The sequence below is a fragment of the Toxotes jaculatrix genome, chromosome 9, assembly GCF_017976425.1.
Source record: "Toxotes jaculatrix isolate fToxJac2 chromosome 9, fToxJac2.pri, whole genome shotgun sequence".
Taxonomy (NCBI): Eukaryota; Metazoa; Chordata; class Actinopteri; family Toxotidae; genus Toxotes; species Toxotes jaculatrix.
Window position 1 is genome coordinate 24,025,683 of NC_054402.1, and position 21,163 is coordinate 24,046,845.

A 21,163-nucleotide genomic window follows, 5' to 3' on the forward strand; every position below is an offset into this window, starting at 1 on the left:
ATTATGCTTTATAATAGTACTACATGACTATTATATACAAGCTACACAATATACATGACACAACTCTAAGTGGTATAAAAGTAGCTTTTAATTTGTATACATAAATTACATTCATTATAAAATGATAATAGAATTAAGTCTATACAATTGTATGACAGGTAGAAAAATAACTCCATCACATTAACATTGATGTGGATAATAAATTTGAAACAAAGGCGTCAACTCACTGGACCTAGGAATAATTCGCAGCAAAAATTGGAAGATTCACTGATTTTCTATTGAGACAAAGATTAAAATAAAAAAAAAAACTTGCTGTCTGACTAAACATTATTTGGTCGATCTGGTAAATTACTGCGGAAACTATCACCAAAGACTGGAGATCCTGATAGGAACCCTAACTGTTATGGTTTAAATCTGGCTTTAGGAAATTTTCATGTAACTGATCATGATCTTTTTTTTGGGGGGTAATTTCAATAACAAATCCAATGCAATGACATTGAAATGACTGATAGGAACACAGAGGGCCACACTGTGCCATATCCAGCCGATGGCCGCAGGTTGGCCCTGAGCAGCCTGACTGAGTTGTGGGTAGAGATGAGGTTAGTGTTGGCCACCGACAGCGCCAGCAGATGGGTTGTATGGTGCGATGACACAGAAGACACAGCCTGCCTCCTGGAAAGCTTGCCTCATCTCCACCTAGTGGGCCAAACACAGACTGCATCAGACAGCAGGGCACAAATACAATATGATACCACAGAATTAAGTCAGAACAGTTTCATCATTATACTAGCAGAGAACTTAAGAAGAAAATGTCACAAAAGGGAAACTTTGGAGATGTTTGGATGAAAGGAGAGCTATTTTTTGAAGGTAAGGTTTTCAGGATGGAAAGACATACCATACACAGCCAAAATAGGTAGAATATATTTTGAAATATACAATACATCTTAGTGTAATAGATATATATTGGATATCCCTGCATGGAAACACATGTCAAAATGTCAAAGTCAGTCTTTGATTCAGCTGAGAAACTGAAGGTGGTTTCTTTTGATTGCATCATAAACTAGATTCATGGTTTTAAAAGCGTAAGATTGTTCTCTTCTTGCTATGAAAATGTAGTCTGGTTCAGTAGATTATTATTATATGTTTTTAAATTTTACTTGAAAATCTTGAAATCTCACAGATCACTAACATTTTGTAGCCTCTCCATTAGGACAGAAACTGCCCAATTTTTCTAATGAACGAGTGAACACAACACAGGTATGTCAAAATGAAAATGAATACAGCTCCAAACCCACAGCCTCACGCTGGGTATAGGTAGGGAATGTCAGCTAAAGACGACAGCTTCTGTGTAAAGCAGTCTTACCAGTCTCGCCTGGTCCAGGCAGAGACCCACCACAGCCCCCCCACTACCTGGTAACTTTACTGCTGAGCCAAACTGCAAGAAACAGCAGAAACTTCGTGAATGCATAAACAGAAAAACACTCCTGCAGGCAAACACAGACAGAAGGAGAGAAAAGTGATCACTATTCAAGACAACATGCTAAAGTAGTGGAACCTTTGAGCACCTACCTGCCTCGCCAGCTGAACCATCATGAGATTCCCCGGACCCAGACACTCATCAGTGTAGACAGACCTGTGGATTATGTTGTTACCTCAGCTGTGAGTGTCAATGTGATACGAATGCATCAAATCAAAACATACAGTTTACCTCCTCAGCTCAAAGTTCTGGTCCATCAGTTGTGCCAGGTGGCTCCAGTCCCTGTCCTGCAGAGCTGTCCTGAGAGGAAAACATTTTAAATCAGTGTTTCAACGCGAATGTTCAGAAACTCTGAAATGCAACAACAAAGACAAAAACTACTACTTTTGTCCGCAGAGTTAGCAAATAAACACTTGGCATGTGGTATCTGGAACTCACGGTGCAATCCCAAAGGCACTTTGAGACTGTTGTGCAAAGGCTGCACATAATCAATCAGATGATTAATTGCATCCAGCCTCTGCCCGTATTTGAGGCGGCCTCCCCTGCTAATTTACTGCATAAATTCTTCATCAACGATCTACTTCTAACAAACCAACCTCGCTTGATCAGTCAGCTCAGCAAAAGTCTTCATGGCCTCAACGACCAAAGGTTCCCCTGTGTAACAGAGAAACATCAAAGTAGATCAAACAAAAGAATCAACGGCTTTCTGTTTTTTTTTTTTTGTTTTTTTTTTATTCTTTTAAGGAACAGAAAGATGTAAATACCCAAGGGACTTTTTTTTCTGTCTCTTAACAGAAAACTGAAATTTGTTGCTCTCCTTATCAGCAGCTTTTCTGCCCAGCGAAGAACACTTTGTACGACTGACCTACTTTGTGGACTGAGAAATGACACTGAATGTAGAACAAGACCAAGAGTCTACAGCTGTGCTAGCAGCCCTGTGAGGCTGCACTGTGCTTTGAGCTAAATGGTAAGGTTGTAATGTCATTAGGTCCCATCTGTTCCTATCAGCACCTGGAAGTAGTTTGACATCCTTCCTGGATATACATTTCTTCTCTCACACACATATATATATATAAAAAACCCACAAATGTGAACCTTATACTAGTGACGACCGGCCAGAGTCACCTCTGGGTGCCATGAATGTCTTTACCAAATTTCATGGCAACCCATCCATGAGTTGTTTACATATTTCGCTCTGGACCAAAGCAGTGGTTCAGCAGAACCAGTCATCAATAACATGACTATCATCATCTAATGTTTGATATGAAGGAGTACCGCTGAGCCAGCGCTGTCGGATGTTGCTGTGGATGCGTCCAGAGTCACTGGGGTCACTCAGGTAGGCCAGCCAGAACAATGGGAGCTTACTCATGTCCATGGAAACATAATTCCCTGAGAACAGAAAACATACGCCCTTTAAAAACAAGACTGTACTGTTATCATCGAGTTAGCATCTACTGACAGCGACATCAGTACCGTAGCCCTGCTCCTCCATGAGCTTCTTGCTGAAATCCATGTAGACTAAACCTTCATAGACCTGGAAAGGCAAAAGGACGGTCACTTCCCATTATTGGAGGTGTAAAAAGAACAGTGTTCATGAACAGCATGCACAGTGTGTAGCAGTGATAATGTTACCAACCTGAACAACTCTGTCCTGCAAACCAGCAGTGATGAAAAGTTCATCAGTTTCCACGTTGAGGATGAAGTTGGCTCGGACTGGTTTTGGGAGATCCTGGCAGGTAAAAGATGAATGTAAAGTCACAGTCTGTGATTTTATATTCGCCATCTTTTGTTTTTCTTAAGGTCAGACTTTTATATTTATGACTTGGTGCCTCTTTTGACTACTTTTTCCTTCCACTTTCTACTTTTTGTCAGTTTTTAAAAACGGTTTTCATATTTAGACAAGGTTTAATGTTTTCTTCAGGAACAGAAAGTTTCAAAAGAGTAAAGGAACAAAAGAGTAAAAGGAAGATGGAAAAAAAAATATTTCAGAGAGTTAGAAACACCATCAGATGTGGTACATAACTACCATCCTTACATTGTCTGTGATGTTGTAGAATTTCATGAGACACTTCAGGGTGGCTGAGACAATGGCACTGCACAAAAGAAAAGATTGCAAACAATGAAAAGTTGGTAATATTACATTTAAAATGCAATAGTGGAATAGTTTGTTGGTTTCCTTATGTATTGTCTCAAGTTTTTTTTTGGATCGTTGCATCTGGTGGTTGAGATGTAATACTGTGATGCTTAAGCTGCATACAAATGGCACTTCAAGTAGCCTATGCTACCTGTGTGAGACTAACAGACACACCTACAGTGGGTACAGAAAGTATTCAGACCCCCTTATATTTTTCACTCTGTTATATTGCAGCCATTTGCTAAAATCATTTAAGTTATTTTCCCCTCATTAATATACACACACAGCAGCCCATATTGACAGAGAAACACGAAATTGTAGAAATGTTTGCAGATTTATTAAAAAAAAAAAAAAAAAAAAAAAAAACACCACTGAATCACCACACAGCCATAAGTATTCAGACCCTTTGCTCAGTATTTAGTAGAAGCACACGTTTGAGCTAATACAGCCATGAGTCCTTTTGGGAATGATGCAACAAGTTTTTCACACCTGGATTTGGGGATCCTCTGCCATTCCTCCTTGCAGATCCTCTCCAGTTCTGTCAGGGCTCAATTGGGTTTAGCCACTCTGTTATTTTAGCTGTGTGATTAGAATCATTGTCTTGTTGGAGGGTGAACCTTCGGCCCAGTCTGAGGTCCTGGGCACTCTGGAGAAGGTTTTCGTCCAGGATATCCCTGTACTTGGCCGCATTCATCTTTCCTTCGTTTGCAACCAGTCGTCCTGTCCCTGCAGCTGAAAAACACCCCCACAGCATGATGCTGCCACCACCATGCTTCACTGTGGGGACTGTATAGGGCAGATGATGAGCAGTGCCTGGTTTTCTCCACACATACCGCTTAGAATTAAGGCCAAAAAGTTCTATCTTGGTCTCATCAGACCAGAGAATCTTATTTCTCACCATCTTGAAGTCCTTCAGGTGTTTTTTATCAAACTCCATGCAGACTTTCATGTGTCTTGCACTGAGGAGAGGCTTCTGTCGGGCCACTCTGCCATAAAGCCCCAACTGGTGGAGGGCCGCAGTGATGGTTGACTTTCTAGAACTTTCTCCCATCTCCCGACTGCATCTCTGGAGCTCAGCCACATTGATCTTTGGGTTCTTCTTTATCTCTCTCACCAAGGCTCTTCTCCCCCAATTGCTCAGTTTGGCTGGACAGTCAGCTCTAGGAAGGGTTCTGGTCGTCCCAAACATCTTCCATTTAAGGATTATGGAGGTCACTGTGCTCTTAGGAACCTTAAGTGCAGCTGAAATTTTTTTGTAACCTTGGCCAGATCTGTGCCTTGCCACAATTCTGTCTCTGAGCTCTTCAGGCAGTTCCTTTGAGCTCATGATTCTCATTTGCTCTGACATGCACTGTGAGCTGTAAGGTCTTATACAGACAGGTGTGTGGCCTTCCTAATCAAGTCCAATCAGTATAATCAAACACAGCTGGACTCCAATGAAGGTGTAGAACCATCTCAAGGATGATCAGAAGAAATGGACAGCACCCGAGTTAAATATATGAGGGTCACAGCAAAGGGTCTGAATACTTATGGCTGTGTGATATTTAAATCTGCAAAAATTTCAACAATTTTGTGTTTCTCTGTCAATATGGGCTGCTGCGTGTACATTAATGAGAGAAAAAAATGAACTTAAATGATTTTAGCAAATGGCTGCAATTTAACAGTGAAAAATTTAAGGGGGTCTGAATACTTTCCGTACCCACTGTATATCTAAATCCATATATTCATATATGAATTTATGTTTATAAATCAATACTTGTTTGTAAATTATGTTTGAAAGTTAATAAAACTTAAATCACAAACAATCCACTGGAATACAGAAAGAAATCCACCAACATAACTGTTTACCTGCTTCCAGCAAGGCCCTGAAACAGAGACAGAGTTTCATCAGTAGAGTGTTTTATATAGATGTTGATCAGATTCCATATGCTTTTATACTTTAACACTTCACACCGTCTGTATTTGAATGAATACTCACCACCTGCCGAGGAATGTTGGTGTCGTACTTCAGCGTGAAGTTCTGCTTTGTCAAAGCGATACTGCAGGAAGAATAAGCAGCAGACCTTAAATAAACGTTAGCAGTGAAGGGGACTTTCCTTTTAACAGAGTGTCTGTTATAAGTTAAAAACAAAAAGCAAAATGAAAAAGTAACTGAGTACATTTACCCATACTTGCTATACTTGAGTGTCAGTGTCTGAAAATACATCTTAAAGTAATAGTTTCACATAATGGGAAATACTTTTATTCACTCTCTAGCCAAGAGTTAGAAGAGAGCAGTGATACCACTCTCATGTCTGTGCATTAAATACAACACTGCAGCCAGCAACCTGCTTAGCTTAGCTTAGCATAAAGACTGGAAACAAGGGGAAACAGGTAGCCTGGTTCTGTCCAAACACGATAAAATCCACCTACTAGCATGTTTAAGAAGCAATGTCCACAGAAAGAAACTGTGTCGTGTGCCGTCTCTGTCACGGCTGTCAGGGGAAATCTGCTGCTGTTCTGCCCAACCTGTGTGTTACCCTTTTTCCAGTCTTAATGCTAAGCTAACCTAACCGTCTCCTGGTTCCAGCTTCATATTCTTGCCTACAGATATGAGTGGCATCAGTGTAAAGAAAGTTCTCCAGAGAGCTCATCTGATTAAAAACAAGTTGAAATATACTCATATTCTTGTGGCATGAGGTGTTGGAAAATGGACTGCACAAATATATAGTGTGGTTAAAATGATGCTATTTGATTCTGCGCAGTGCAACAGAAACATATCTACCTCTGATTAAACATACACACAGTCTCTTGTAATTTGTGTCAGTGATTAATATCTTCGTGTTATCTCAGTTTCTAAACTCACCCTTGTTTGGAGCAGAACTGGTAGAACTTCTTACAGGTAGCCTGCAGCAGCCGGAGGCCTCCGAGGTACCTACAGTAAACGATGAAAAAAAAAGATTTTAAAGTTTTAACGTGACCAATACTGTCATGCATTCACTTCATTAAACTTCCTGTGCACTCACCCTTCCTTCCTGCTGATACAGAACAGATCTTGCAAGCTTCCAAACTCAGTGGGATCATTGAGTGGATGAGGGACCAAGACCTACAAAGTCACAGAAATACATATGGTGTTCAAAAAATATATGTCTGATGAGGCTGTTTTATATGTGTGTGTGTGTGTGAGTGTGTGTTACCAAAGTCTGGCTCTCCACTAGAGTGACCTCGGCCCAGAAGTTAGAGATGGTCATGGCGATGGTTTTCCCATTGAAGCCATCTGAGGGATTCCCCATTAACCCAACCCTGTGAGTGATCATATATGTGGATCAGTCCTTGCTGTGTCTGTCAGTCTGCATTTTAACACTGAAGTCCACAGTGATCTGAACTGAATTCAGAGCAGCAGAGTGGGTCATTTGTGTGGATGTTCTCTCACCTGGCATACGACCTGCATGTGATCGGTTTAGCGGGCTTGTCGTGTTGCTTGGTAGAGTAGTGGGTGAGCCACTTGGTGTAGTCTGACAGGCCCTGAGACGTCAAGAGGAAGAATGTAGTTACAAGTAAAGTAACATTGGCTGAACATGTTCATCATATCTGGTCCACTATATGCTTTAGTTTAACAGGAAGCTAACTCTCCACGTAAATGCTCATAATCTGGGAGACCTTACCCTGGACTGACAGCAGACATTTTGAGTAAAAGCAGAGGGCATTAAGGATTAAGTGGCCCATTTGCTGCTGATGTCACATTAAATAATTTCTGGGTAATGGCAGCTTTCAAACTTTCAAATATTTAAGCGTTTTCTCTAAACTGCCACTTACAAAACTGCCTTGTGCAGCTTTAACACACTGCAATATGTTTTGCTTTTCAGGGTAAAGTTCAAGTAGTAAAAAAAATAGTAAGAACAGAAAAAAACAAAATCAAAAAACGTAAAATACAAGCAATGAACTGAGGATACAGACCACTTGTCCAATAAGCTGGAAGCCAGTAGGAAGCTTCATCCCAAACACATCAAGCTGCTTCTCATTGATGAGCCACTCCTGAAGATGAAGGAGCCATAAGTGTAACTGGTCATTACTTCATTCATTCGTGACAATGCAGTGGTGTCATTTGGGTTTAGTAAAGCAGGACTAAGTATAATCTAAGTGAGTCAAAATTTGATCTTAAGAGTTTTATCATCAACATGAAAAGCCAAGTCAAAGCATAAATTACCACAAATTTATCAGTAAACCACGCACAGATTAAAAAGACGTCACATGAAGGCAGCGATTAGAATCAATCTTCACCGCTAAACACAACACTTTATCAATTATTCAGTCTTGCACGAGATAATGAGACCAAGAGGTCATTGTTTTTAGCTAAAATAACACTTGTTAGCTTATCTAGAAATCAAAAAGCCTCCCTGGCTAAATTTAGCCTGTATGAAACAAACCCAGAATCGTCCGAAGGTCCTGTCTGTGGCTTGAGGTTGCAGGCTGAGGAAGTCAGACAGGTAGGACAGCGTATCTCTCTGAATGCAGTAAAACACCACGCTGGCCAGACGGGATGCTGTCAGCCCATCCTGGGGTTTCTCCAAGAAGCGTGTTATCCTGATGCATGAAACTACAGCTGATTAAAATCAAGCCTGGTGTCACATGGTGCCAGGCATTAAACTCATATCAGTGAATGTCAGGATCATAATATAAATAAATATTTCTAAGCATTACTGTTACGCCACATCATGCATCAAAATTGGGCTTTATTGCCAAGTACGTTTTTACACACAAGAGGGGGTGGGGGTGGGGTGGGGAGGGGTTCTGTCTTGGGCCTTGTTGATTAGGGTCAGTGGGGAAGAAGCTGTTCTTGTGGCATGAGGTTTTGGTCTTGATGGACCACAGCCTCCTGAGAGTGATTCAAACAGTGTACGACCAGGGTGGGAGGGGTCAGCTGTATTCTTTTCTGCTCGCCTCAGAGTCCTGGAGGTGTCCAGGTCCTGAGGGGGTGACCTGCTAGCAGGTCAGGATCCCGGGAGAATACGGTGCCTAGGAATCAGACAGACTCCACAGCGTTGACCAGGGAGTCACACAGGGTGATGGGTGAGTGGGGCTGGGTTCTTCCTAAAGTCCACAACCATCTCCACTGTCTTCAGAGCACTGAGCTCAAGGTTGTTCAGGCCGGACCAGGACACCACATGGTCGATCTCCCTCCCGTAGGTGGACTCATCCTTATCAGAGATGAGCCCGATGAGGGTGGTGTCGTCTGCAAACTTCAGACTGATGACTGAAGGTACAGCTGTTTGTACAGAGGGAGAAGAGTAGGAGGGAAGGAACGCAGCCTTGGGGGGAACCGATGCTGATGGTCTGGGACTCAGAGACATGTTTATCCCGCTTCACGAGCTGACTCCTGTCTGACAGGAACCATTAGGGACCAGTGGAAATAATTTTATTGTTCTCACCTGTGGGTGTCAGGGCAAACCTCCACGATGCCCCTGGAGCTGCTTTTCTCTCCTTCTTCCAGCTCGTAGTAAATGATCAGCTCTCCAGGCTGCAGCACAGACACAAAAAGCTGGGCTACTGCAAGTTGCTAATAGCTTCACCTCCACCAAAAGGCCCTGAGCAAAGATTTATTAGTTCTTTTACATGTTAAAAGTGTCTTTCTTTTTGGATAGTTTCAGACTGCTTGTGTTCGGTTCAGGACTTAACTTAATTACACTGCTGTGCAGGTGATTTTCACATGTCTGATAGAGGAAGACCAGTGTTTAGACGTCCCTACAGCTCACATCTGCATAGCTAAGCTAAATGATTATATGCATGTGAATATACAGGAAGCACAAGCTGTTACTGCACACTTGTGGCAAATCTCACCTTTGACCTGAAGAAGCGAATGACTTGAGCAATATCAAAGTTCTGGTCTGCACACAGCATGTCTCCTGCAATCTGTTTGCACAGAAAGGAAATCCTCACTGTGTGACAGGGCATTCATCCACTTCCAACAGAATACACCGACTCGCTCAACACAATGAAATGTTCCTCAGCAGTTTTGTAAATGGATATTCTCCAACGCGAGTAACAGATTTATCATACCACCATGATGTCGTCCTGAAGCTTGCGACTGCGTATGGCCAGCTCCAGGTCAGCCACGGCCCCAAGTCGGTCCTCCAACGTAGTGCTGCCATCATTTACCACATTTTCCACTGGGAAGTCATTAGCTGTGGCCCAGCGCTCATAGTGCTTATACCTGGTGACACATAATAAAGCAGAACAAAATTCAACCAGCTTTAGCAGCAAACGTTTTAAGAGTTAGAACCATTAATAAAGATGTTTATGCTCTTTATGGGCTCACTTGTCTGCATTAGTGACCAGATACACTTCTGTGAACAGCTGTCGCCTGCAGAGAAATGAGAGATGAAATCAGCCGTATTCTGCACTCACCTGTGTGGTGTATGCAGTAATTATAGTGACTTGGATGGAAAAGGTCCTCAGAATTGAGGCCTGTTCATGTTCGGGCGACATTTCACTGTTACGCACATGTTGACAGTTTCCCACCAAAAGTCAAGGATCTTCTTTCCTCCAATACCAGGAAGCAAGGCCTTTGGTACCCCAGTCAGGTGGCTGTACAAGCCTGTGTCATCGTTCTGGGAGAGGAGAGGAGAGGAGAGGAGAAGTGGTAAAAACAGCTGAAGAGGCTGCACATCATCACTACACCAACAAACCCAACCATAAACCCAGTCATGATGTCAGGTCACTACATGCCAACAATGCAGATGATACTGTGATAAAATTCCTACCCTCAAGGTGCACTTCAATAGCTGTATGTGGACTATCAGGGGTTCTCAACGTGTCCCGTTGTATTTTACAAGGGACCACGTAACATCCCAAACTTGACAGAAAACTAGCCCCGTTGTGTTGAGTTGTCTTTCACTCTTGCTAAAGACACAAACTTAAAAACAAACAAACAAACTAAAATATTAACCATTATATTATCTTAAATAATTCGGCATAGATAACATCACTTTCACAAAACTCAACCTTTCAAATAAATAAATAAATAAATAAATATTCCAATTTTATTTCGCCTCAGCGCTCGGTAGGGGGCGACGAAGGACACTGTGGACCAATGATAAAAATGACATTTAACGAAAATTGAAGTATGGTTGTTAGGTTATTTGTAAGCCGGGTGCACAAATGCGTGTATACTGTCCCGTAAATATCCCAGAAGACGGTCTGGGAGTAAACAAGATGGACGACAAGGAACGCAGTGGGGAAAGTTGCAGATTTTTGAAGCCAGTTCAGCGTACACGGGGGTGTAGTTTAACCACTACACAACCAATGCGAACTTTGCTCCCTCTCTGTTACAACGTTCAAACTACTTACCTTTATTTGTGTCTCTAAGACGGTGCCGTGACCGGCTACCAGCAGTATACAGATCATCTGTGAAACTTCTGTTTGTCCAGATGCACCTTTGAAAGGATAAAAACAGAGAGCAGAGGCTGAGAAATATCAGTTTGGGTGAAAGCTTAATTCTCCCAGCGTCATTGAAGCAATCTACTTCCGGAAAGAAACTTCAAAATAAAACATCTACTCACGACCACGATATTTAAGCTGCAGACACTGACATAAACACAGTTTTTACGCGCACACACACACACACACACAAAAATCAGTTCTACATCTTTTTAACTAATTTACCAACTTTAATAAACACAACTGAAAGTGGTTTATGACATACAGTATATTATTTGTTTGTTTTTTTATTATTATTATAAAGACATACATAGCCTAGCTACTGCAATGCTTACAACCCCTGTTTATTTACTTAGTTACATTGTTGCAATGTAATTATTGTCCCCAGTGAGGTTTCATGAAACAACATACAAAAATACAAAGCAAAAAGAGCTTAACTATGAACGGATGAAAAAACTTGGTATCGACTGGTCAGAGTGATATTGATAAAAGATGAAAACAAGTCAAAGCATGAATACAATGATTTTCAGAGATGGTAACATGAGTGCATTTGATACAGAGAAGCACAGTACTGCAGAGATTAAGAAAAACAAACTGACTTGAGAAGTTGGTCATGTTTTAGAGTTTACTGTACTGGAGGTTAATGATCAATCATAATGTTTGTGGAGGAAGGCATTCAATGAGGGCTTAGATAAACTGATCTGACTTCGCAAACTGAGAATGATGTTGATTTCTTTTTCTCTTTTTTACGATACATTGTGTTATGTTTGGGTTGGAATCACCAGGCAAAGGATTTCGATTTTGTAAAAACCTTCAAAGATAATATTTAAGGTTGTTGTTTAGCAAAGAAGCTGGATTTGAATATTAATGACAATATTCAATTATTTTCCCCTATTACATGCAAACACGATCACAAAGTATCTCAAAGTGTTTCAAGTACTCTTTTGGCCCATATGTGGTTGTCCTCAAATACCCGTTGGCAACATGCTTCTCACTGGGGGTCTGTGCTGGATGATCCTACAATACCATGCTGTCGCAGCAGGTTCCTCAGGATCTGATTCTTGGACTTCCAGTCTTCCACCTGAGCAATAACAACACATTTAATACGGCAGTGAAACAGACTGCTAAACTTAGCTTCACGTGCAAATCGTTGTATTAACTTTATTAACAATAAACGTCAACACTGACGAAAACCAGAGCAAAATCCACAAGGCTCTGCTCCACGAAATCAACAACATTACAGCCGAAATAATTAGTCAATTAATTGATCGGTTTTCTGACAATTTTCAGACAAAACCATTCATCAGTTCATCAAGAAGGTAATTAGCACATTCATTGATGAAGATAATAATTGTCAGTTGCAGCCCTAAAATAGATACACAGGTAGTGTGAAATTCTCTTTCACACACTTTTCACTCCAACAAGCTCAAAATTCAGGGAAAACACTTTATCTCTGCCATTCCTGTCTATGCAACTGAGAACAATCCAACCGGTTAACATCACAAATTTTGTACAAAGGCAAAAAAGTAATGACGCTTTACACTAAATACGTCGAAACCTTACACCTCAATCAGTGTTCTGAGATACACCCTAAAACGCATGCTGACATACCTCTTGTCTGAGCAGCTGGTTGTCAATCCTGAGACGATCAAGAGTGCCGATGTCTTCCCCCAGCTTCAGGTTACTCTGTCTGAGTTCCTTGATGTACTCACAGGCTTTGGACAAGATTCCCCCTTTACTCTGAAACAAAACAGAAGAACTTCAAAAGTTAAGGGGAAAAAATGAACAGACCTTAGTTTCCTTTTCAATCTTCTCTAATGTAAAAATGTTTCTGTATCTACTTCTGAAGGATGAAGTTTGTCCTTTTGCGAACAAACTGATCATAAACAGGAGCCATAACAAACATAAGGGGTTCAACTTTACTGACACTGTAAATACAGAGCAGAGTCTGAGCCATCAGTCCACTGACAGCTGAACTCACCTGTCCTGTCTTGGTATAGTCAACGTTACAGTCTGGGATGGCCTTTGACAGCTGAACAATCCAGTTATTGATCTTGTCCCTCCGCCGGCGCTCAACTGTTGGAACAGCATTTGACTTTAAGACCTATACTTTTATCATTCATATGTGCTCAGACATTTGTAGTGAAATACAGTTTTCATCTTCAACCTCTCACATCAGGTGTGAGCTCTGACCTTCGTTGTGCTGGGCTCGTCGTTTCTCATCTCTGGAAGCCCGAGGAGCCTCCTGCTTTCTAGAGAACAGATCAGAACAAAGACATTAAATTGGTTCAACCTGCTGGATGTGGAAGATTTTACACATTTAGCTTCACGTGATTAGTTTTGGTAAGATACAACAGTGCCATAATTCTGTTATGATGTATGGTTATGATGTAATTACGCTATGTATGGCTGAGTACGAGGTGCGATTGTCCTTTGATTGGATCCCGTCAAAACTTCCTGGGGTGACATCATCACGTAGAGCTGCCCTGTAAAACGAAACATTAACGTCAGCTGCAGGGAGAATGTATAATCAGATACACAGCATCTTACAGTGAAAATCTTTACATCATTCATTAATTCTGGCATTACAAAAATTAGCTTTGGTTGCTTTTTGTTAATAGTTTAACATTATTAACCTAATTTTAAGTTCATGATCACTATTGCTATTTAAACTTTACAAATCCTGTGTCAAATGAAAATGGTGCCGTACTGTATTTTTCTACCTAGAAGATAACAGCGTACGCTTTAGCGTACACACGCTTTGCCATAGTCATGTGTCAGGTCATATGTACAGTATGTGCAGTAATTACCTGTGGGTGTAGTCTGGCCCAGCAGTGTGTCAGAAGCCTGAACTGTGGTCACCATGGTGCCAGTTGTGGCATCTGCGATGGTGGCGGGGTAGTATGTGTACTGCGTCTCAGTGCTGCCGTCTCCCTCCAACCCCTCCGACTGGGAGAACACAGCCTGAAGTCAAAAAGGCATGAGCTCCACTGTCTTGTGTTGAATAACTACCATTACATGTTACAGGAAAAAAACACCTGCACATTTCTAACTTTTAAGGGCTTCACCAGAAAAATGTACTCCTACCTTGGATGCATTTAAAAGCCTCAAAAACAGCACTAAACTAAACATGGAATGTGACTGGATTAAGGATATCAGACATATCAGTGGTGACGTACACAGACCAAACCAGATCAGATTATTCTGATCAACTGACAGAAACTCAGGACTGTATATACAGATGCAGCCCAGCTGTAAAATAAGACGATCTTTACAGATTCCACACAGGCAAACTGAAGGGTCACAGTAACAGAGAAAAAATTTCCAGTGAGAAACACACTGTTCACTTAGAGACTATTTTTTTACAGTGGAGTACAGAGGACTGATAAAGAGCATCTTCACCTGGTGCAACACCAATCACCTGAAGCTCCGTGTCAGCAAAACCAATAAGCTTGAAGAGGACTAACAGAAGGAAGTGAACAGAGAGGAGCCCTGCAGGTCAAACTAACTGCACTGCTCTCACAAGGACAGAGGATGTCACTGGCCGCCCAGATTGCGAAGGTCCTTGATGCAAATATTTGATTTGTGTTATAGGGACATATAAATAAAACTGATTTGACTTGACTTTGTTAAGCTTTGTTGTTCTTGTTCTGCTGATTGAGAGAAACAAAGAACAGAGTCAAATCACTTGTATGTGTTGACATGCTCGGCCAATGAAGCTGAATCTGATACAACACAAAGCTGTAGCCATGGCAATAGATGATGCTTCAAATGTGGATGCTGCTGCAAAGAAGCTGACCTTTGACCTTTTGGATATAATATGGTCATCACTTCATCATTTTATCCTATTAGATAAATCCTATTTGCCGACCATGGCTGTCGCTGGCGTGAAGGAATACAAATAAAGGTACTACACACAGCAAACAATGTGTTGAGACAAAAATAGCCACAAATAACTGAGAGGACAATGAAGTTACAATTAGAAATGTGATGATACATAAAACCTGTACTTGAACAGAAAGTGCAGTTGTGGTACTGGGTGGAGGGTAAAGTGTCCTGCTGCTGTTAGCAGGGTGAGATCCAGTTTCAATTAAAGTGGCCTGAGGTGGCGATAAGTTAACCAATAACCTCTAGAGGTGAATCAAGTTCAGTCTTCACTTCCACCATCCAACTCTCCTAAGCCCAATAAATGTTTGATGAATTCCAGCAGGTATGGAGTGATGAGGTGTAATAACAATCTTTCAAACACATGCTCTGACACCGCTTAAATTTTAGGGATTAGTTTCATCAGTCCATGAAAAACATCTCTTGTAGTGTTGTGGGGTGTCATGGTGCTTTTGGGCAAACTTCATGCAGCCTGTGATGGAGCAGCTGCTTCTTCCAGGGTGTACAGCCATGGACACCATGATCTGAACAGAGATGCTAACTATGTTGATCCCTTTTCTTTCCATTGCACTTTCCATTGCTAATGCATGATCCCACAGTTACCCAGTGTTGTTCTCACCTGTGTCACAGTCTGACTGGTTGCAGGGAAACCAGCGACCAGGCTGACTGCTGCAGCTCCATCTGTCTGAGCCTCCAGCTGGCCATCTGACACCTGGATCACTCTATAGGTCACCTGCAACACAACACATTACACTGAATGCTCAATATCTCATTCCAACTGAAGTGGTACATACATACTGTGGAGCATACAGATAGAGAATCTATATCTTCTTCTACTTCTACTTTTAGTCCATGCCCATTAAGTGAAGTGGGACACAAGTACTGAGACCAGGATTATAACTACTATAGTATCATGGCACAATTACCAAGAAATGTGACATCACAGACAAGATATGCTCTTGTAAAAAGCTGTATCTGTGCATTGTTGGTAGAAAGCCTGGCCTGTAATATGTCATATGTATATGTGTGTAAAATCCTGTTTTCTGCTCCTAATGAAAAATTCCCCATGCTCTCATTTTGCCACAAATGTTGCTGTGATGGTAGCAGAAGTGTCTCTGAGAACCTGATCAGAGCCTGAGGGGGACCTTGTGATGACTTCTCCTTTCAGCCCTTTAGAGGGGTGGGGTGGAGGGGAGGAGGGGGGGGGGGGGGGTCCCCTTTGGTGTCAGTCACGTGACCCTTAAGGTGCTGTAAAGATCCTGTGGATTCAGTAGTGCATATCTACAGTGGCGTTTGTGAAACTAGTACGCTATTGAGCTGGAGATTTAATTTTAAATTGATAAAATTGCATTGCTGCCCATAAATGTACATTCATTAACCCATAATGATACAGGGAAAGGATGTTTTCAGAAATGTACTAAATGTATCAAATGCAGTATAAGTAAATTACATCTACAACAGTATGCAAAAACCAAAGCCATGTGAATACTTCCTGAAGTGACTATACTTTGCTTCAACCCAAGTAGTAGACCAATCTAAATCACACTTGATTTCTATTCACAAATTGACATTTTATATTCCCTCTGGTGTGTGTTGTCCTTACATTACATACATTCAATATCTACAGTATTAATCCTAAAACCACTTTCATTTAGTTGCTGTGCTGAGGTCTGTATGTCCGGAGAGATAATATCTCCTCCTGCTGACTTATATTACAGGAGTGTATTTGTGATTATGTATAGTATATCATAGCAAATATGTCAGCTCAAGTGCCCCTTGGTGGAAATACAAGTCAAAGAATGCCCTGCCATATCTGAAATCCAACCTCACAGGTTAACTCAAATGACTGTTTTGCTTCCCACATTGTTCTGTCAACGCTCCCTCCTACCTGCCCGCCTGCTCCTTCTGTCTTGAAGAGATATTTGATGGGTTGGTCAGTGAAGGTGGCTGCAGACTGAATGGTGGCGATAGCTGCTGGATCCTCTGCAGTGGCTACGGACCCTGCAGGAGCACAGAGCCGCATAAAATGAAGTCAACTTGTCAAAAAACAGTCTGGGAAAGCAAATCTTTAAGACAGCTTAACACCATATAATCAGTCCTACAGGTGTCCAGACAGCATGTTTTAATAATTAAAATAAGAACAGGCACTCATAGTGGCTTTGAAGGGTTTCACTGGATTGGACTACAACACTTCAGAGATGTACACAGCATGTGATAACAGTGAAAGTGTTGACCCTAACCAGTGGATGAGTTTTAATCTTTCATAGACAGTGGCTGTAACCGAGGTGTTTGGCTCATGAGAGCACAAACAATTATAGAGCATTATTTTTAACTTTAAATCCCCTTTCATGACACAATAATGACAGTGATTTCCAATTAATTAGAAATGGTCGTATTTTATATTTTTATTTCTTTTACCTTCCTCGTTGACGGTAACACTCCCATCAGGCTCGGGGCTTTTCTGTTGGCTGCACACACATAGGTAAATACAGCAAAAAGGTCATGTTGAGGTTAAATTAGCTAACTAATTAATTAATTAACTACAAACCTGGCGTATCGACATATTTTTGCTGTCATTACTTGACAATGGCGCACGTTACCGTCCCACTCACCTCTTCATTTCTGCCGACAGTCTTGAACGAGCAGACCGCCTTCACTCGCTCCCACAGCCAGACTACAAAACAAGTTCATAAGTTTAACAAAATTACGGAGGAAACTTATTCCAGACTACAGTATATTAACTATTAATGTGGCTTTTAGAGACAATGGCCCTAAAGCAGAAGTTTAAACCTGAAACGACGTTAGAAGAGGGTTGGTGGTAGCTAGCTGTGGACTGTGCGAGCTGATCCAGGGCGAACGTTACTATAGGCGATGACGGAAACTGGCTGTTATTGCTTTCACAATTAAAGCATGAACTTAAAGCGCACAAAACAACAGGGAACATGAGTGCGATGAACAGCGGTAGTTTCACAGAGTCTTTTCGTTTACTTTAAAATAAAACACTGTGTACTTTCGGTTTGTGTTATTACTTTTATGCCCTGTTAGTTAGTGAAGTTTCAATATGTGTGTGATCATTTTTTTTAATTTGGGATTTTAACCGGAAATACAGTGTTTCGTCGCGGCTAGCTAGACAGGAATCCTGCCGTTCGGCTACGTTACCCCTCGGCCCCAGCGGTTTTTACAGATGTTTAATAAAATACTTTCCCCTGCGCTAGCTTACTGGAAGCAGCGCCCACAGTAGCTAAAAACGACGTAAAACCATATCAAATGGGCTACAATGTGCACACAATGCTCAATTATGTTAAAAACATTCCGGTCTGAACAAAGATATACTTACGCCGCAGTGGTCCCTCCCCCGATATTTGTCAACAGACCTGCCTCGGTGTTTGCTACGCGCATGCGCCACAGGAAATTAAGTCACCTAGATCCAGTTGATAACTTGAATATGAATTTTACAAAACAAAGCGCTGTGATTAAATGACTCTCGGTCTGTGATACTGCCCCACTTCCGGTGGAGAGAGGCATGGAGGTACAATTTCATGACATAATGCCTCCTAAATATTTTGCACAACATACAGTATACATTTGTAGTCACAGTGAAATGTGAAAATGCATTGTTTTGACACGAAAGTTGCAACCGGAAGACCTAAATCTTGCTACCTTGACGCAGGTAAAATTGCAGCCGCGGGGGTTCACTGTTGAGGTGACTATCAGCTGGGATTGTTACGGTGTTCTGGTCACAATTTACTCACAATATTCACTTTAACATTTATAGGTAACTATATGACTTGAAACAAAACCCCAGAGGAAATACAATAAGATTAACAGCAACAAAATCAGAGCTGTTTCACCGATTTGCGGAAATGACCGTTTACTCTTTTATCCGCCAAAGCAAACAACTTTACTTATTTTAGGTGTAAAGTGAGGTGTTTATGAGAGTGTTAAACTGAATGGAACAGAATTAAAAAGAGCAGGTCAGGATATGGGGGGGAGAAAACACTGGACAGCGCCCGTGGTTTGAACCGGGATCAGACCCGATAGGAAACTCACAGTAGAATTTTCGAAGTAACCACTGAGCTAAACCAGCGCGATGAGCATTAAAGGAATCTGCCTTTATAAAGATGAGGCTATGAGTGCTGCAGAAACTATTTTGTGGTGCATTAACTCACGGACCCATTCGAGCACGTATAGAGTCGTTATAAAATAAAAAATGCTTTGCTGCTTTCTTGTTCTTTCTATGTATCACACAGGACAAACAGTGCAGATACTGTACATTATATAATTAGTATATATGCAATATCAGTGAGACAGTATCCAGACGCACCTGCTGTCTTGGTTCATACTGAAATTCAGTGAACTTTGGAAAGCAATAGGTTTCCATAGAGGATGTGCTGTTTGTTAACTGAACTGGACGAAAAGACATCCAGGAGGAAAAATGCACTGGACAGCGCCCGTGGCTCGATCCCAGGCGGGAGGGTGATCAGCGTAATCTCTGCAGAGAGATTTGTTGGTCGAAGTAGCCACTGAGCTAAACCAGTACGACAGAGTGCGCAGAAAAATGACTTTTTCAAGATAATTTGTCAAGAGTCACATAACACCTCTACCCAGGATAATGGAAACGAAATGGAACAATTTTACTGTAGAGTGTTTTTTTTTTTTTTTTTTTTTTTTTTTGTATGTTTGATTTCTTTTTTTTGGATTCCAGAAAAAATAACTGCATTAATATATGTGGTAGTAAATAAAAATGTCATGTAATAGATACATTGATATATAAAAGCTGAAATATGATCAGATATGAATAAAATAATACAGAAAAAAAATAAATCTAAGGCATAAATGAGCAAATAAATGCGAAATAAATAAATATATATAATGTTTCTCAACAAATCTACATTCATTTATAACTATATCTGAATATTTCTACGTTTATTTATGCAATGATGGAAAAAGTATTCAGACCTCTGACTTAAGTAAAAGAAGCAATGTCACAGAGCTGAAATGATCTGTTAGAAATAAAACTCCTGCATTCAAAATTAATTTCATTATAATTACTGATGCATTCATGTGCACATCACTTTAAAGCTGCAGCTGCTGAAGTTGGGACCAGTTTTATGTCTTTACATTGTGCAGCAAAGTCCGTGAATTGTCCCACAGAACCAATAAGGAATTATCTTAATCTTTAATAATACATCATTATTTATTTGTTGATTTGATCTGAGGCCAAAATTAAACTGTTTGTCTTAAATGAGTTTGAGTAAAGTTTTTTATTTGGCAAAACACAAACACTGTGTTTCAGCATAAGAAGCTCATCTCAGCTGTGAAACACGATGGTGGCAGCATCATGGTTTGAGGCTGCTTTGATGCCTCTGGACCAGGACAGCTCAGCATCATTGATGGAGCTATGAATTTGCCATTGTACCAGCAAATACTACAGGAAAATGTCAGTTTTGATGCTGTCTTTCTAGTACAATGATAATATTTCTGGATTATTCCACTTCTAGTAGTTCATGGTACTGCAAAGAATTCAACATGGTTGGGAAAGTGCTTTCAAAAGGCCAGGATTAAGTTGTGAAAAGGCACAAAGTAGGAGAAGGCTACAGGAAGCTTTTGAAGGCTTTAGCTGTTCCTCTGAGCACCGATCAGAGCATCATGAAGGAGTGGAAAGTGTACAGCACCAGCAACACCTCACCTAGGTCAGGCCGTCCGTCCAGACTAGACATCTGAACCAGGACCCTGATGAAAGAAGCTATCAAGAGGCCAGCAGCAACTCTGAAGCAGTGGGACTGGTGGATCTGTGCATGTGACAACAATCTCACTCCTGTGTGGCAGGATGGCAAGAAAGAAGACTTTTCTGATAAAGTGCCACACAGTCTCGTTTGTGCTGTGCAGAAACACACCTGAAAGATTCTGATGTTATGTGACAAATGCTGCGGTCAGATGAGACCAACACTGACTTTTGTGGACTGAAGTCCAAGAGCTTGGTTTGGACACAACCAAATACAGCTCAGCAGCCAAAACACACCTACATCAGTTCCTCTAAGGTCACTGTGTAACGAAGGATTTACACTGTTTGACTGAAAAGGAAATGTCATGTCTTTGGTGGAACCCAACACATTGTGTAATTCATCTTTTCACTTTGTGTCTTTGGCAAATTTGTGTTGTTATTTTCTTTATATTAAATTAGAGTTTTCCTCATTATGACTCCCTCTGGTCTTTAAAGCCTGTGTTCTATTTGTGAGGTCATAGAACGG

At 41.1% G+C, this 21,163-nt stretch overlaps 2 protein-coding genes across 5 annotated transcripts; both read right to left on the reverse strand.

Annotated features, from left to right (window-relative positions):
• Window positions 1–76: 76 nt before the first annotated feature.
• LOC121186759 (glucuronokinase with putative uridyl pyrophosphorylase) lies at window positions 77–11,099 on the reverse strand. Of its 2 annotated transcripts, XM_041045549.1 has the most exons (23): window positions 10,938–11,099; window positions 10,092–10,198; window positions 9,907–9,951; window positions 9,648–9,801; window positions 9,429–9,500; window positions 9,020–9,108; window positions 8,018–8,174; window positions 7,548–7,625; window positions 7,024–7,115; window positions 6,788–6,893; window positions 6,617–6,696; window positions 6,457–6,525; window positions 5,590–5,650; window positions 5,460–5,476; window positions 3,513–3,570; window positions 3,114–3,206; window positions 2,951–3,011; window positions 2,753–2,866; window positions 2,074–2,131; window positions 1,709–1,777; window positions 1,570–1,633; window positions 1,364–1,435; window positions 77–696 (listed from the first exon to the last, which is right to left on the reverse strand). In XM_041045549.1, the coding sequence occupies exons 1-23, from the start codon at window positions 10,992–10,994 to the stop codon at window positions 601–603; spliced, it is 1,869 nt and encodes a 622-aa protein (XP_040901483.1). In that variant the 5' UTR covers window positions 10,995–11,099; the 3' UTR covers window positions 77–600. The 2 variants fall into 2 exon arrangements, with proteins under 2 accessions (XP_040901483.1, XP_040901485.1); XM_041045551.1 differs by lacking the exons at window positions 9,907–9,951; window positions 10,938–11,099 and having other exon boundaries at window positions 9,996–10,137.
• Window positions 11,100–11,298: 199 nt separating this feature from the next.
• usf1 (upstream transcription factor 1) lies at window positions 11,299–18,343 on the reverse strand. 3 transcript variants are annotated; one of them, XM_041047167.1, is made up of 11 exons: window positions 18,250–18,343; window positions 17,525–17,586; window positions 17,331–17,380; window positions 16,801–16,913; window positions 15,532–15,645; window positions 13,838–13,976; window positions 13,426–13,513; window positions 13,221–13,279; window positions 13,009–13,103; window positions 12,639–12,767; window positions 11,299–12,108 (listed from the first exon to the last, which is right to left on the reverse strand). In XM_041047167.1, the coding sequence occupies exons 2-11, from the start codon at window positions 17,530–17,532 to the stop codon at window positions 12,019–12,021; spliced, it is 885 nt and encodes a 294-aa protein (XP_040903101.1). In that variant the 5' UTR covers window positions 17,533–17,586; window positions 18,250–18,343; the 3' UTR covers window positions 11,299–12,018. The 3 variants fall into 3 exon arrangements, with proteins under 3 accessions (XP_040903101.1, XP_040903099.1, XP_040903100.1); XM_041047165.1 differs by having other exon boundaries at window positions 13,838–13,991; window positions 18,250–18,340; XM_041047166.1 differs by lacking the exon at window positions 18,250–18,343 and adding an exon at window positions 17,703–18,149 and having other exon boundaries at window positions 13,838–13,991.
• Window positions 18,344–21,163: the final 2,820 nt, after the last annotated feature.